The sequence below is a fragment of the Ambystoma mexicanum genome, chromosome 1p (assembly GCF_040938575.1).
Source record: "Ambystoma mexicanum isolate Mex_15411 chromosome 1p, UKY_AmexF1_1, whole genome shotgun sequence".
Classification (NCBI taxonomy): domain Eukaryota; kingdom Metazoa; phylum Chordata; class Amphibia; order Caudata; family Ambystomatidae; genus Ambystoma; species Ambystoma mexicanum.
Genome location: NC_090921.1, coordinates 224,907,526 through 224,922,387, shown reverse-complemented (window position 1 = coordinate 224,922,387; position 14,862 = coordinate 224,907,526). Strand labels below are relative to the sequence as shown.

The 14,862-nt window shown below is 49.3% G+C and overlaps 1 protein-coding gene across 1 annotated transcript in view; it reads right to left on the bottom strand.

Moving 5' to 3' along the window:
- The window catches only part of GPC2 (glypican 2), a 238,017-nt gene extending 228,788 nt beyond the window's left edge, over window positions 1-9,229 (bottom strand). Inside the window, exon 1 of the mRNA XM_069646425.1 lies at window positions 8,940-9,229. Within this exon, the coding sequence (XP_069502526.1) occupies window positions 8,940-9,093 (154 nt within the window). The 5' untranslated portion in view covers window positions 9,094-9,229. The remainder of the gene's footprint in view (window positions 1-8,939) is intronic.
- Window positions 9,230-14,862: the final 5,633 nt, after the last annotated feature.

The window sequence follows — 14,862 nt, the reverse complement described above, 5'->3', positions numbered from 1 at the left end:
TACAGATTTTTGGTGAGCCTTGCCCGCTCCGGCCCACCCTGTCTACACCTCTACTACTTGTGACACAGAGGGGCCATGGTAATGGGCCATGGTATTGTCTATAAACTTTTATTCAAAGGTGCACAAGGAACAGAAACCCCTAACTCTAAGAGGGGTTTCCCTGCCTCAACGGAAATAACTAGTGACAGAATGTCCAAAAGTAAAAGTTCAACTGTCCAGTGTCAAAATCCTAACTCGTCGTTTACACACTAACTAAGCAATAAGGAAGAGTCTTCTTGATCCAGAGGGGTGTCTCCCTTGCCCTAGACCAAAGGAAGTTCTTGTCAGATTCTCTCCATCTAACTCCAGCCACTCCTTGGCTGTTGGAGAAATGTCTATCTTTCCCACTGCCTTCCTTAGGCTTCAAAGTGCTTACTTTGGAGTCCCAGGCCCTGGTTGGTAGCTTTGGCTTAGCCTCGCCAGCTACTGTGCTGAAAGCCTTGTCTGGATGCCCTCTCCAAACTGGGTGAGTCTCTGACCCTTGGGCGTAGACCTGGTTCCCAGGGTCGGACTGGGACAAGAAATAGGCCCAGTCACCCAAATAAAAGTGGCCCACTGCTCGCCTCAAAAAAGGGACCCACCCCTCGGCTCACGACCCTTATCCTCTGATGACATCACCGGAAGTGATGTCATTTGACACCACCCCAAAGTGACATCCTGGGAAGTGGTAAAACACAACCTTTTACCCCTTGACAAAACATGAAGTGTCATCAAATAGCATTGTTCCTAAGTACACTAAATTACTGTGAATCCAAGCAGACCTCCAAGGCCAAATGATAATATGTTATTGTACAGCACTTACGCTTAAGCTCTTTTTTATTGAACAAATATGCATACAATATCACCCAACCTGTGTTGGTACTCATTTATTAACCTAAGAAGGATGAAAGGCTTTTTGAAAGAAAAAGAAAAATTGAAAAACAAAATATTTTTTTCCATTTTTTTTTTTTAAACCGGCCCAGGCATGGCCTGAAACCGGCCCCCACTCCCCAGGGACTGGGCCGAAAGGCCGAGGCTCCAATCCGACCCTGCTGGTTCCCCTTCCCCAAGTGATGCACTGTAAAAGCGTGTTCAGGATGCTCTCTCTAGGCTGAAAGGGTTCCCGACTCTTGGTTACAGACATGGTTCTCTTCACCAAGTCATGCATGGTACAAAGCGTGGCCTGGATGCTCTCTCGAAGCTGCGGACCCTTGGGTGCCGACCTGGCTCCCTTTCACCAAGTGATGCACTGTGAAAACGTTGCCTGGACGCCCTCTCCCAAGCTTTAGACCTGTTCACTCTCCTACCAAGCCTTTGTACAGTTCCATGTACGATTTGGGTGCGAGTCCCAAAGTCGGCTGTTCAGCTGTCTTCTCACTTTCTGTAAACTTGTTTCACTCTCCTGCCAAGCCTTAGCACACGTCTGTGTACTATTTGGGTACGAGCCTCAGACTCGCCTTTACGGCTTCTGCAATGACCTCCTTGAGATTTCCGAGCCCCTGTGCCTTCCTGCATACCTTATTGCGTGGTACACATGAGTGCTGGCTCCCTTCATGCAGCTGGGCTCACTCGCAGTACTCCGGGAGCTTCCTGGATCTTCTCTCCCCCTGCAGCAGCTCTGCAGGTCTCATCTGTCAGGGACGCGTGCTATTGTGTGCTCACGAGCCCCTGGTCTCTGGGATTCCTGGTGTCTCGTTCTGCTTCTGGGCCACGCGGTCCTCCCTCCCTGGACCTTCCTCAGATTCTCTTCTCCTTTGCACAGCGCCCCGGTCAGTGCCCATCAGGTTCTCCTTGGCTCTTGCGGTTCCTCCTGGGAGGGCTTGACACCCTGTCAAGTCCTTCGCCGGTTTGTATCTTGCTTCTGCCAATCACTGACAATGAACCACTAGACTGCTGAAAGTGGTTCCAACGCGTATTCGGCATTGCTCCCCATTCCCTCCTCGTCTCAGTCTCAAGTGAGTATTGAGATGGTAACTCACTAGTGCTCCTCCTCGTCTCAGTATTTTCTACTGGAGTGTCTTAGCAAAATAAATGAGATGTGACTGTAAGTATTAAGAGAAGTGAGGGGAGGAAGGAAAGGTGGAGTGACTCTGCAAAAGGGATATCAGGACCATGTGTTGGGTGGGAATACCATGTTCTCCTGATGTGGTTATCACTGGTCCCAAATGGGATCTTCCCTCCCATGAGATCCACCTGCTAAGGTCCAACCCCAGTGCGACTATCAGGCAGCAGTTTCACCACCCTGACCTCATAGGATGGGGCTGCCCCTTCGGAAGCAGTGACGACATCATGGGATTTGTCACAACAGCCATTTAAAATTAATACATTCTCACAGCGCCGGGCCCTTTAACTCAACGTCTAATAAAGAACACGTTCTGCTCCTTCCTTGTGGAGGTAGAAGACCTGTGTGACATCGGGTTCTCAGGGACTGCTAGGGCACTGTGTCTCAAGGGAGCTAGGAGTACACAGGTTCATTCACGACCATCCCTATGTGAACACTGCACGCCCAATTGGGTCCCCCTAGCAGTGCGTTGCGCACTCAAGGGAATGCAGCCGTACAGAGGAGTCAAGCAAGGGATCCGCTTCCGACATGTAGTATTGCCACCACATGCAGTGCGACTGCTAACGGGACCCAGCTATGCACCCAAGGACTACAGTCATACAGACACTTCAGACATGTAGTAAAAACACTACATGGCTTGACATTCTAGCTGCACGGCGCAGTTCGGACCCCTAGCATCACTGCGGAACTGCTAGCGAGAAAGTGTGGCGCACTCAACGGATGCAGATCGTGCGTGGGGACGCACAATTAATGTAATGTACGGAAATTAACTAAGTGATTTATATTTCAGGTGTCACAGGTAAATGGCCCCGGCTAAGGTAACACTGCTTCTAGAAATGTGTGTTTAAAGCCAAGCGCGGGACGGGCGCCTGTTGTCCCATGATCGGCTCAGCAATGACTTACAAGCTAAGCGAATGCATTGAGTTCAAGATCCGCTTGTCTGTGTAGCAAACCCAGGTTAGAATTATGGTCGAAATAATGTTCTCTGGTCTCGTTACAGGACTGGGCAGAGCATGTCTTTTTGACCGGCAGCATTCAGTAATCCAAATGGATTTGCAAAATAGGAAGTGCCTTCCTTTTCTAGCGAGCACACAGGAACAAACTATTATCCCCAAACCCTGTTTTAGTACCTATAGCCATTATGCATGGTTCTATTTTCAGGTTAACCACTGCCACACAAATGAGTGACCGTAGCTCTACACCATAAAGTGGCATGCATTGAATACAACGAAAATAAATAATGAATAGCTTTTACAACGAACAATAAATAATGAAATAAATGTTGAATTTCTGATTGAAAGTATATATAGGGGTTGGGGTAAGGGATTAAAACGGGGTGGGGGGTAATAAAGCAAGGGAAACTGGGGACTTAGGGGATCCCCAAAATAAAAAAAGGAAAACTGAAAAAGTTTTTGTTATTTATTTATTCGTTATAAACACATGGAACGCTTTCAGTAAGTGTGTTTTATGGGGGTGGGGTAAGGGATTAAAAATGGAGGGGGGTCATAAAGAAAGGGAAATTAGAGGATTAGGGGCGGGACCCCACAAAATAAAAAAGAGAAAGAAATTGAAATTGTTTCATTATTTATCCTTCACTGAAAACGTTTTCGTTATTTATATATTCATAATAAACACGTGGAACCCTTTCAGTAAGTGTGTTTTACAATTCGTGGCTGAGCATGGCAGAGAACCGGCATGTACCCGACATGAATCTTAGAAAACAGATGTTTCTCCTCTTTTCAGATCGTTCTTTTTCAAAACCAACGCCCAGGGCCATCACGGGCAGCAGCTTCCCCTGAATCCATGTCTGATGTCTATTAAAGAAGCATAGCATCTCAGAAGGTTCGTGCACCCCCATGGGCATTTTTTAGGGAGACGGAATGTACGTACCCATGTGAAGAAGGGAGAGGTTGACTCCCGAAACGCGCAGTGACAGCAGGAACAATAACTACCACACACCTTGGTCACTTACCAAGTGCAATTCCTGCAAGGCGTCATACTGTCGCACTCAGTTCATGAGTGTCACAACAGTGGTTTCAAAGGTATGCACTCATCTTGAAGAGTTTCTTCAACGTTTTGTTTACAAATATTGTAATGTGATGAAAAACGAATTTGGCTGCAAATTGCGGTTTACATACATTGTCTTTATGAACCTTAATTTTTGCTTTATGTATATGTGTGAAATAAATACATGAAACATACTTTTGAGGAAAGAACCCATGAATTCAGTTAGGGATTCATCCCCAGGACTGCCCAGTGATTTCATCGAGTCTGTTCGAAGAACAAACAGACATCACTCAAGCGATGCAACCATACAGGGGAGTCATGTAGCAATGCCACCACATGGCTAGACATTCCAGCGGTGCTGCACAGCTGTGTCTCCCTATCAGCACTGCGTGACTGCTAGCGGGTCCAGCTGTGCACCCAAGGGATGGAGCCAAACATAGGAGTCAAGTGATCCACTAGAGACATGTAACAATGCCACCACATGACTAGACATCCCAGAGGTGCTGCACAGCTGGATCATCCTAGCAGTGCAATGCAACTACTAGCAGGACCCAGCTGTGCACCCAAGGGATGCAGCCATACAGGGGAGTCAAGTGATACACTTCAGACATGTAGCAATGCCACCACATGGCTAAACATTCCAGCGGTGCTGCACAGCTGGGTCCTACCAGCAGCAGAATGCGACTACTAGCAGGACCCAGCTGTGCACCCAAGGGATGCAGCCAAACATAGGAGTCAAGTGATCCACTCCAGACATGTAGCAATGCCACCACATGGCTAGACATTCTAGCGGTGCTGCACAGCTGGGTCCTACCAGCAGCGAAATGCGACTACGAGCAGGACCCAGCTGTGCACCCAAGGGATACAGCCAAACATAGGAGTCAAGTGATCCACTAGAGACATGTAGCAATGCCACCACATGACTAGACATCCCAGAGGTGCTGCACAGCTGGATCATCCTAGCAGATAAATGCGACTACTAGCAGGACCCAGCTGTGCACCCAAGGGATGCCGCCATACAGGGGAGTCAAGTGATACACTTCAGACATGTAGCAATGCCACCACATGACTCGACATTCCAGAGGTGCTGCACAGCTGGATCACCCTAGCAGCGCAATGCGACTACTAGCAGGACCCAGCTGTGCAACCAAGGGATGCAGCCAAACATAGGAGTCAAGTGATCCACTAGAGACATGTAGCAATGCCACCACATGACTAGACATCCCAGAGGTGCTGCACAGCTGGATCATCCTAGCAGATAAATGCGACTACTAGCAGGACCCAGCTGTGCACCCAAGGGATGCCGCCATACAGGGGAGTCAAGTGATACACTTCAGACATGTAGCAATGCCACCACATGACTAGACATTCCAGAGGTGCTGCACAGCTGGATCACCCTAGCAGCGCAATGCGACTACTAGCAGGACCCAGATGTGCACCCAAGGGATGCAGCCAAACATAGGAGTCAAGTGATCCACTCCAGACATGTAGCAATGCCACCACATGACTAGACATTCCAGCGGTGCTGCACAGCTGGATCACCCTAGAAGTGCAATGCGACTACTAGCAGGGCCCAGCTGTGCACCCAAGGAATGCAGCCATACAGGGGAGTCAAGTGATACACTTCAGACATGTAGCAATGCCACCACATGATTAGACATTCCAGAGTGCTGCACAGCTGGATCACCCTAGCAGCGCAATGCGACTACTAGCAGGACCCAGCTGTGCACCCAAGGGATGCAGCCAAACATAGGAGTCAAGTGATCCACTTCAGACATGTAGCAATGCCACCACATGACTAGACATTCCAGCGGTGCTGCACAGCTGTGTCCTCCTAGCAGCATCGGGAAACTGCTAGTAGAGCCAGATGTGGCACCCAAGGGATGCAGCAAAACATAGGAGTCAAGGGACCCACTTCGGACATGTAGTAATGCAACCACATGACTATCCGTTCTAGCTGCGCTGCACAGGTGTGTCTTTCTAGCAGCACCGGGCGACTGCTAGCAGGAAACTTTTGTGGCACTCAAGCAGCCAAACAGATACAGAGGAGTCAAGAGATCCACTTCAGACATGTCCCACTGGGCGTGTCGCTTTCTCTGTTACTCTTTAACATCTACATGACTCCACTGATGAACCGCCTCAAAAAACATGGCCTCACCTGCTACAACTACGCAACGGCACATCGAATCATCTATAAAATCAGAAACAATGAAGAGCAAACCCCAACTCTAACCAACTGCCTCAATGAACTAAACCAATGGATGAGCACCAACAGCCTCAAACTCAACCCGGATAAAACCAAAATCATGATTACACCGAACAACCTGACAAACAACCAGCACATTCCATGGCCCGCCGAACTATGCAACTCACCCAAATTGTCCAAGGTGGTCAAAAACCTTGAGATCCTAATAGACAACGATCTAACACTAGAACCACAGATCAACACAGTAGTTAAGAAATGCTTCTTCCACCTGCACACCATAAAGAAAATACTTCCCTTATTTTCCTTCACACACAGAACGCTCGCAATCATCTCCCTCTTCATGTCAAAAATAGACTATACCAACAGCATCGGAATGCCAGAATCCCTGATTAGGAAGCTACAACGAATCCAGAACACAGCTGCAAGAAAACTCCTTAAACTCCAAAGAAGAGAATGTATCACACAAGCACTGAGAACATTGCATTGGCTTCCAGTTAATAAACAAATCTTCTTCTAAACGCTCTGCATAACACACAGCGCGAGCCACAGCCAAGGAGTGGAATGCATACAGTAGAAAATCACTATGTACAAACCAACATGAACACCGAGATCCACCAACGACATCCGTCTCGAACACAAACAATTCTCAAAACCGAAATTTGGGGGATCAGCATTTTCCAGCATAGCGGTGAAACTCTGGAACTCACTCCCAAAGGAAACAGCAGAGGATCACCTCAAGTTCAGGACATTTTTTAAAAAACATGGCTCTTTAGCACGCAGACCTAAGGAAAACTTTGGAGCGACAAATAATCCACCCACCACAAGGCAAGAGAACTCCACGAGACTGGACCACTGAAATGTCAACCGTAAACACTCCAGGAACAAAACTAAGCGGAAGGGCCAATCCTTTGCAACAAAGCCAAGCAACCCCAACCAACCCTATTAATACATCTCTAGACATATTAGCTACGCAGCACAGCTGTGACCTCCTAGCACCACTGCGTGACTGCTAGCGGAGCCAGCTGTGGCCCTCAAGCTATGCAGCCCTACAGGTCAGTCAAGGGATCCATTTCAGACATGCAGTAATGCCACAATATGAGAAGAGTTTCCAGCTGCGCTGCACAGCTGGGTCCCCCTAGCAGCACCACACAACTACTATCAGAACCCATCTGTGTATTCAAGGGATGCAGCCAAGCATAGGAGTCAAGGGATCCACTTCAGATATTCAGTAATGCCACCACATGGCTAGTCAATCTAACTGAGCTGCACAGCTGCGTCCCCCTATAGCAGCACCGCATGACTACTAGCGAAGCCAGATGTGAACCTCAGGGATGCAGCCATGCAGGGGAGTCAAGATATCCACGTCATACATGTAGTTATGACACCACATGACTATACATTCTAGCTGCGCTGCACATCTGCGTCCCCACATGGCTAGACATTCTGAGCTGCACAGCTGGGTCCGCCTATAGCAGCACTGCGCGACTACTAGCGAAGCCAGATGTGCACCCAAGGGATGCAGCCATACAGGGGAGCCAAGGGATCCACTTCAGACATGTAGTTATAATACCACATGACTATACATTCTAGCTGTACTGCACAGCTATGTCCCCCTATCAGCACTGCATGACTGCTAGCGAGTCCAGCTGTGCACCCAAGGGATGGAGCCAAACATAGGAGTCAAGGGATCCACTTCAGACATGCAGTAATGCCACCACATGGCTAGACATCCTAACTGAGCTGCACAGCTGCGTCCTCCTATTGAAACACCGCACGACTTCTAGCGGAGCCAGAGGTGCACCCAAGGGATGCAGTCATCCAGGGGGGCCAAGGGACCCACGTCAGACATGCAGTAACGCCACCACATGGCTAGACATCCTAACTGAGCTGCACAGCTGGGTCCCCCTACAGCAGCCCCGCGCACCTACTAGCGTAGCCAGCTGTGCACCCAAGGGATGCAGCCATACAGAGGATACATGCAGTAATGCCACCACATGGCTAGACATTCTAATTGAGCTGCACAGCTCGGTCAACCTACAGCAGCACCGCGCAGCACCGCGCAACTACTAGCGGAGCCAGCTGTGCACCCATACAGGGGAGTCAAGGGACCCACGTCAGACATGCAGTAATACCACCACATGGCTAGATATTCTAACTGAGCTGCACAGCTGGGCCCCCCTACAGCAGCACCGCGTGACTGCTAGCGGCGCCAGATGTGCACCCAGGGAATGGAGCCATACAGGGGAGTCAAGAGATCCACTTTAGACATGCAGTAATAATACCACATGACTATACATTCTAGCTGTGCTGCACAGCGGGGTCCCATACGTGCGCTCTGTGGCCCGTACAGCGCAACTGCGGGAGCCAGCGGTGACACCAGGAGGTTTAGCTACACCGCACATCTGGCTGCGCCCACGCAACCCATCTGTGCAGTCGTACAGCGGGGACACTACTCATGTATATGCCCTTCCTGCGATAACACAAAGGGCTAGCGCTCCTTGGCGACTTGCAGTTGCATGCACCCTAATGCTCCCTCATGCACCCTTTATCCTCATGGACAGTCCACAGCGAAAGCACCCCTCTGTGACCCTGCAAGCCCCCCTTGCCATCCTGCAATAACCCGCGGACACACAGAGCAATTCTTACCGGAGATGAGGCTGGGCGGCACCATACTCTGGCTGAAGCCCTTGCCCACCAGCACCTGGCGGCTGTCGGCGCAGCTCCGGGCCCGGGCCTCCCCAGAACAAAGGCAGAGCACAGCGGCAAGGAGGAGTCTGCAGCCCGGCCCGGCGGAGCCCATCCTGCCCGAGTGTGGAAGAGAGGCCCAGGTGGGACAGCACGGAGCGGGCAAAGGAGGCCCGCCCGTGGGGGAAGAGAGCCAAGAGGGAGCGGAGAAGCCCGGGGATCCTGGCGGCCACTAGAGCCGGCGATCACACAGCAAGGGAAGCCGAGACAAAGGGGCGGAGGAAGCCCGCGGGGTCCAAACGCCGACCAAGTACCTACAGCACCACCCAATAGAGGAACAGCGGAAGAAAAGCAGGACCCGCACAGGCAGAGGGTGGAGGGATCCCGCAGGGTCCCAGAGCCCACCCGCTACCAAGCCGCCGCCCATAGATTTACATGGGCCCAGACAATGGGCTAGACGGCGTCCTGCAGCCAGCACTACCTGCAGCCAGCGTGGGGCCGGGCATGGCCCCCGCAGACAGCAGCGCAGCGGGAGATCGCGGGCTACCAGTGCACACCGCTGCCAACGGGCAGGAGAGAGGAGGCACTGGAAGTCAAGTATAGAAGACACACAGGGCTATATAACCGTCCGGCCATAATAAGTACAGTAGCCAATAGGACAACGGGGGTCGTGACCAGAGCAATAGACACAATATCTGCGCAACATGTACATGCATGCCAACACGACGCCTTACATTCTGTGGGTATTTTTTTTCTTTGCATTCTGGAACTTGTCGTTTCCGAACACTCTGGAGCTGGAGGGCACTAGTATACAGAAACTCTAGAGATGATCCATGACGGAGTTTACAGACAGAATGTTCCTTGTATTTGACAGAATAACAACAACCAATGAAACTCAATGAGGTAGATTGTAGAGGCAGGGGCGGAACCAACCCTTAAAATGGAGGTGCTGAATGGGAGTTTTGAAAGCTGGTCATGAGTTGGGCCATTAACGCATTGGGCTGTTGTCCCCCCAACCCCCTATGCCCTCTTCCCTTCACATCTAGTACAGATGACCTTGGTCCTTTAGATGCATCTTGCACCCCAATTCTAAAAGTATGCTAATCAGTGGAGGTGTGGGGGGCCTCTGCAAGCTGATGCCATGCCGCTTTAATATTCCTCCCTATTGCACATTTAATGAGGAACCCTGGGGAATAATTCGTTGCTGGAGACCTCCCTCCCAGAGTCCGGTGGCATTTCCCACCCACACCACATTGAGCTGGACAAGATGGTTAATACTACAGTCTTATGGGGGAACGGTGGGTCACTCAACACTGCTTCCCCTCCACAGCTCTCCTTACTGTACTTTTAGTAGCAGTAGCTCCTCTGTGAGCCCATTTCACAGCCCTGTTTCTTTTTTTCTTCCTCCATGTCCTTCATTATTACTGATTTTCTCGTCGCCAATGTTGTAAAGCCTTATGCTAGACATTCAGGATTCATCACTGAAGTACAGACCAGCTGTAGTCTAGGTTTGGTTCCAGGTAGGCTTTATTCACATATGTACAATCTGTACAATACTCCAGTTACTCTTCATGTATTTACAGCACGCGTAGACATGGACAGGAACATGGGAAGGTATAACATTAACTTATAAAGGAGCTGACCCACCGGCCACCCATTCAACCCCAGCTCAGGCCCCCAACTGACACTCACAAAACATTCACACACAGATCCACCCAACATTCTCCTGAGCTGCATTCATGCACCAACATTCTTACAGCAAGCACCCAGGCCAGTGGCAAGACAAGACTACATTACAACAATGGCCTTGGTCCTTTAGATGCAACTTTCACCCCAATTCTAAAAGTATGCTAATCTGTGGAGGTGTGGGGGGGCCTCTGCAAGCTGAGGTAAGCAGTTAAGCCTCTGCTTCATCATAGTGGGTATGAGTAGGCATCTGTCCTCTTTCTCTTTACTTTGTTGTTGCTACTGTCATGTTCATGTTCATTATGTCGCTGTGTTCAGGATAATCCACATCGCTATGTGGAAGGCTGGGTTAGGGTGGGGGTGGGGCAGAAGGGAAGGATGTGACGGGGAATGCGGGTGGAAGGGGTTGGGAGGCAGTTAATAAAGGATATTGAGTTGAGACCGGCAGTGACCGTGTGGGCCTCCTTATTTATAAAGTGTGCATTGTGCTACGGCGCCGCCTCTGCACAGAAGTGAGAGGTCGTTCACCCCCTCAACATTGGCAACAAGGGAGACACGGACACAGCGCGTTCCTGCCAGAGTTGGCATTTCGTTCCGGTAAGGAGCGGGAGGCGTGATCCGCCTCAGTCGCTCTCCCCGGGCCGCCAAGGTGATTGTACGTGGGGGAGCGGCAGTGAATTCTCTCCATAACGTGACCGTAGTGATAAGCAGTTCATGCAGCGAACTCCCAGTCAGGGCTGTGGTGGAGAATTCAAAAGCACATTTTGGTGCGTGAGGCCCCCTGGTGACCACACCGCTCCTGAAGGAAAGGGATACGTCCCAGAGCAAGCACGAGGGAAGGAACCTCATCTCTCCAGGTGGTGCTAGCCCAGGCACACACTTGCCATAGGCAAAGATCAAGGCTCAAAGTATAAGGCTAGAAACACATAGGGCCTCATTATAAGCTTGCCGGTCCGTTGTTTACCGGATCAGCAAACTACGAGGTCTGCAAGCGGGTGCCTTTCCGCCTGCCAGGTCTCACCTGGCGGGCGGAACGGCACCCACTCGCAGACCTTGACGGATGCACCTGCATCCGTCCTCCCCATTCCCATTGAGTCCAATGAAACACTTGTGTATAGGCGCGTTATAAATGCCATATCATATCATAAGACTCATTGAAGAAATGGGATAATACTAGACTAAGTATTTAAAAAGGGGGAAGGTTGTCATGTTCACGTTCATTATGTCATTATGTTCAACCTAATCCACAACATTATGTGGAAGGCGGGATTAGGGTGGGGGAGGGAGGGACGGGAAGGATGTGACAGGGAATGCAGGCGGAAGGGGTTGGGAGGCAGTTAATAAAGGATATTGAGTTGAGACCGGCAGTGACCGTGTGGCCCTCCTTATTTATAAAGTGTGTCTTGTGCTGAGAAGTTTGACAGGCTCTTGCCTCCCAGCCCTTTGTCACGGAGACCATGCTGGGCATCAAAGTAGAGGGCTGCCTTTTTCCTAAAAGTGGGAGGATTCCAGGCCTCCAAAGCCAGGGGCTGGCACCGCCCATGTGTAGAGGCATTGGAGGGGAGAATATTTGAGAGGATACTTGAAAGTACAAGAGCGACGCGACCGTCGCATGTTCTCCATCGCTCCTCTCCCCTTCACTCTTGTGCAGAATGGCATTACTGAAGGGAGGCATGAGTGCTCCATTGCCCCCAACCTGATTGATGCTCTGCCACACTCTTCAGCTATTTAATAGATACTCCTCCAACCAATCGGCAATCAGGTTTTTGCAGTTGTTTAAAAAGAAATCTTTCATTTTCTTCTGTGATATGGTTCCTGGAATATGAGGTCAGAGAACACACATGGGAGTTGGTGATTTGGCTCAACATGCACTTGGGCTTTAATTTGGCCCATATTTTTAGGATTTATTTTTGATGAAATTGGTGAAACCTCTGTGTCTACCAAGGGATGAGCTATAATCTTCTGCGATACTCCATTTGGTGTCGATGTAGAGCTGAGTATCTGGTTCCTACTACCAAGGTTCTTTTCCATAGACAGCTTTGTTCCAATACTTTGTTTGAAACGCTCTTTACTTTGTTCCAAAAGAGGATAATCAATCTTCTTCCCATTGGAGATCCAACGACCATGTCTCAGATGTGAGACCCTGTACTCCCATTTTCTCCACCACCCAACCCTCCCCAAACACTAGGGAGGCTGGCATAGCTGGTGCTGGAACCAAATGCTCCAATATTACTTTAATGGGGCTTTTTGGCTGGTCGGGCATCCTTTCCGTGTGTTATTGTTTGTGTGTAACTAACCACCCTTACTCCACGGTGCCACTGCTTACCACTATGCAAATTGGACATACACCCACGACTGGAGCCAGTAAAGCAGGTTTTTTAGAACATTTTAGGTATGTCTCTCTGCTTCACTCTCATTCTGAATGGCGTTACTGAGGGGGGGCATGAGTGGGCAATTGACCCCCACCTAATTGATGCTCTGACCCATTCTTGCGAAGGACACTTTTCAGCTGTCTAAAAGAGGTTCCTCCAACCAATCGGCAATCAGGTGTTTGAAGTCTCTTTGTTTGCTCAGCCTGTCCATTCTTCTGGCCTCAAACAGGCACTATGGGAATGGATGGACCATGAATAACGTCGGGGTTGGCGACATCTTTATTAGATGTGTGCTTCCACATGCTGGGCACAATGTTGTTTGCTAAATGCGCTGTGTTAAGATGGGTTCTTTAGTGATGACACAGGGAGACCAAGCAAGCGCAGGTAACTTCTTTACTTAGATACAGGTTTCCATGATAACAGGCGACAGGGAAGTACAATAGGATCTTCATGAAATGAAATGATATTTTATTTATATCGCGCTCGTACACAAGTGTTTCAGAGCGCGACCAGGCAAAAAGGGAGGGGATCAAGGGGGAACAAAAAATAAAACATCGATCTTACTAGGCCCAGTGACATCTAAGAAAGCACAAGTGCATGGAAAAGGGAAAAGGGGAACGTGCATGGAAGGGGGGTGGAGTGGAAAGTGTGGAGCAGAGGAGAGAAAAAACAGAATAAATACTAAAATAAATAAACAAATAAAGGCAATAAAACCATGGTAGGGCAGCCAGCAAGTGGCAGGTGAAAGTTGGTCAGATAAGGTATATGTGATAAGTGCAGAAGAAACGTGGGAGGGGGACTGTATGGGTACAGATACAGAACCCTAGTGCAGAGGGTGGCCTGGAGCAAGTGCAGGAGGGTGGCAGGGGAGACATCCACCAACACCCTCTCAGTCCAGAAGCTCACTACCAACTGCCTCCAAAGGAACACTCACACACACGCTCTCAGCATGCCATATGCAGGCATTCCACCAGCATTCCACAGCACCCAAGCTCATAACATAGGGCAGGAGAGAACCCAAGGCATAACACATCTCCCTCCTTAAAAGCAAACAAGAGTATGGGAATACAACAGAGGGACAAAAGGGCAAACCCAAAAACCAACCAACGTCCCCAAATGACCCACAACCGGTCCAAAAAGGACAGGTTGCAAATTCAAATATAAAAGCCATTTTCAAGGAGAAATATGTTTCTTAAATTTAAGGTCACCAGTTGAATTCTATAATCTGGATTTCTTTTGCAGGAATAATCCCACAAATGTCCCTTTCTCGGAGTAAATTCTGTAATCATACTCGGTTTCTCAAAGCACAGACAACCTACAAGGATGTTCTACACTGTGGGGAGGTCAAGCAATGACACAGCGTACTACACAAATGCAGTTTCACAATATTTGATTCCAATGTATAACATAAGGTTTTGGGGTGGGTGAATATCTGAGGTCCTCCCGGGGGGCTCCCTGCATCTCAGATTGATAATGTATTTAAAACATACACGTCTTGGCCCTGTCCCTCCATGGACACCCGATTCTAATAACCAAAGACCAAAGGCGATAGGCACCAGAAACATCGAAAGCTATTCTTCATAAATGTGTTAGCCTCTTGGCTAAAACCATAAGCTACAGCAAAAGAGCTCTTCAAGTTTGGCCAACAGAAATGTTCATAAATGTGCATAAACCTATACATTCAAAGTCCACCCATGTTCTCGAAAACACACATACACCACCACATGCTTTCCTGTGCAGTCCCTCTAAGGGGTACACATGATTCTCCCTTCAGCAGCAGATTCATTAGGCATCTCCGTGGCCTCTTTCTTCTACATTGATCTTCT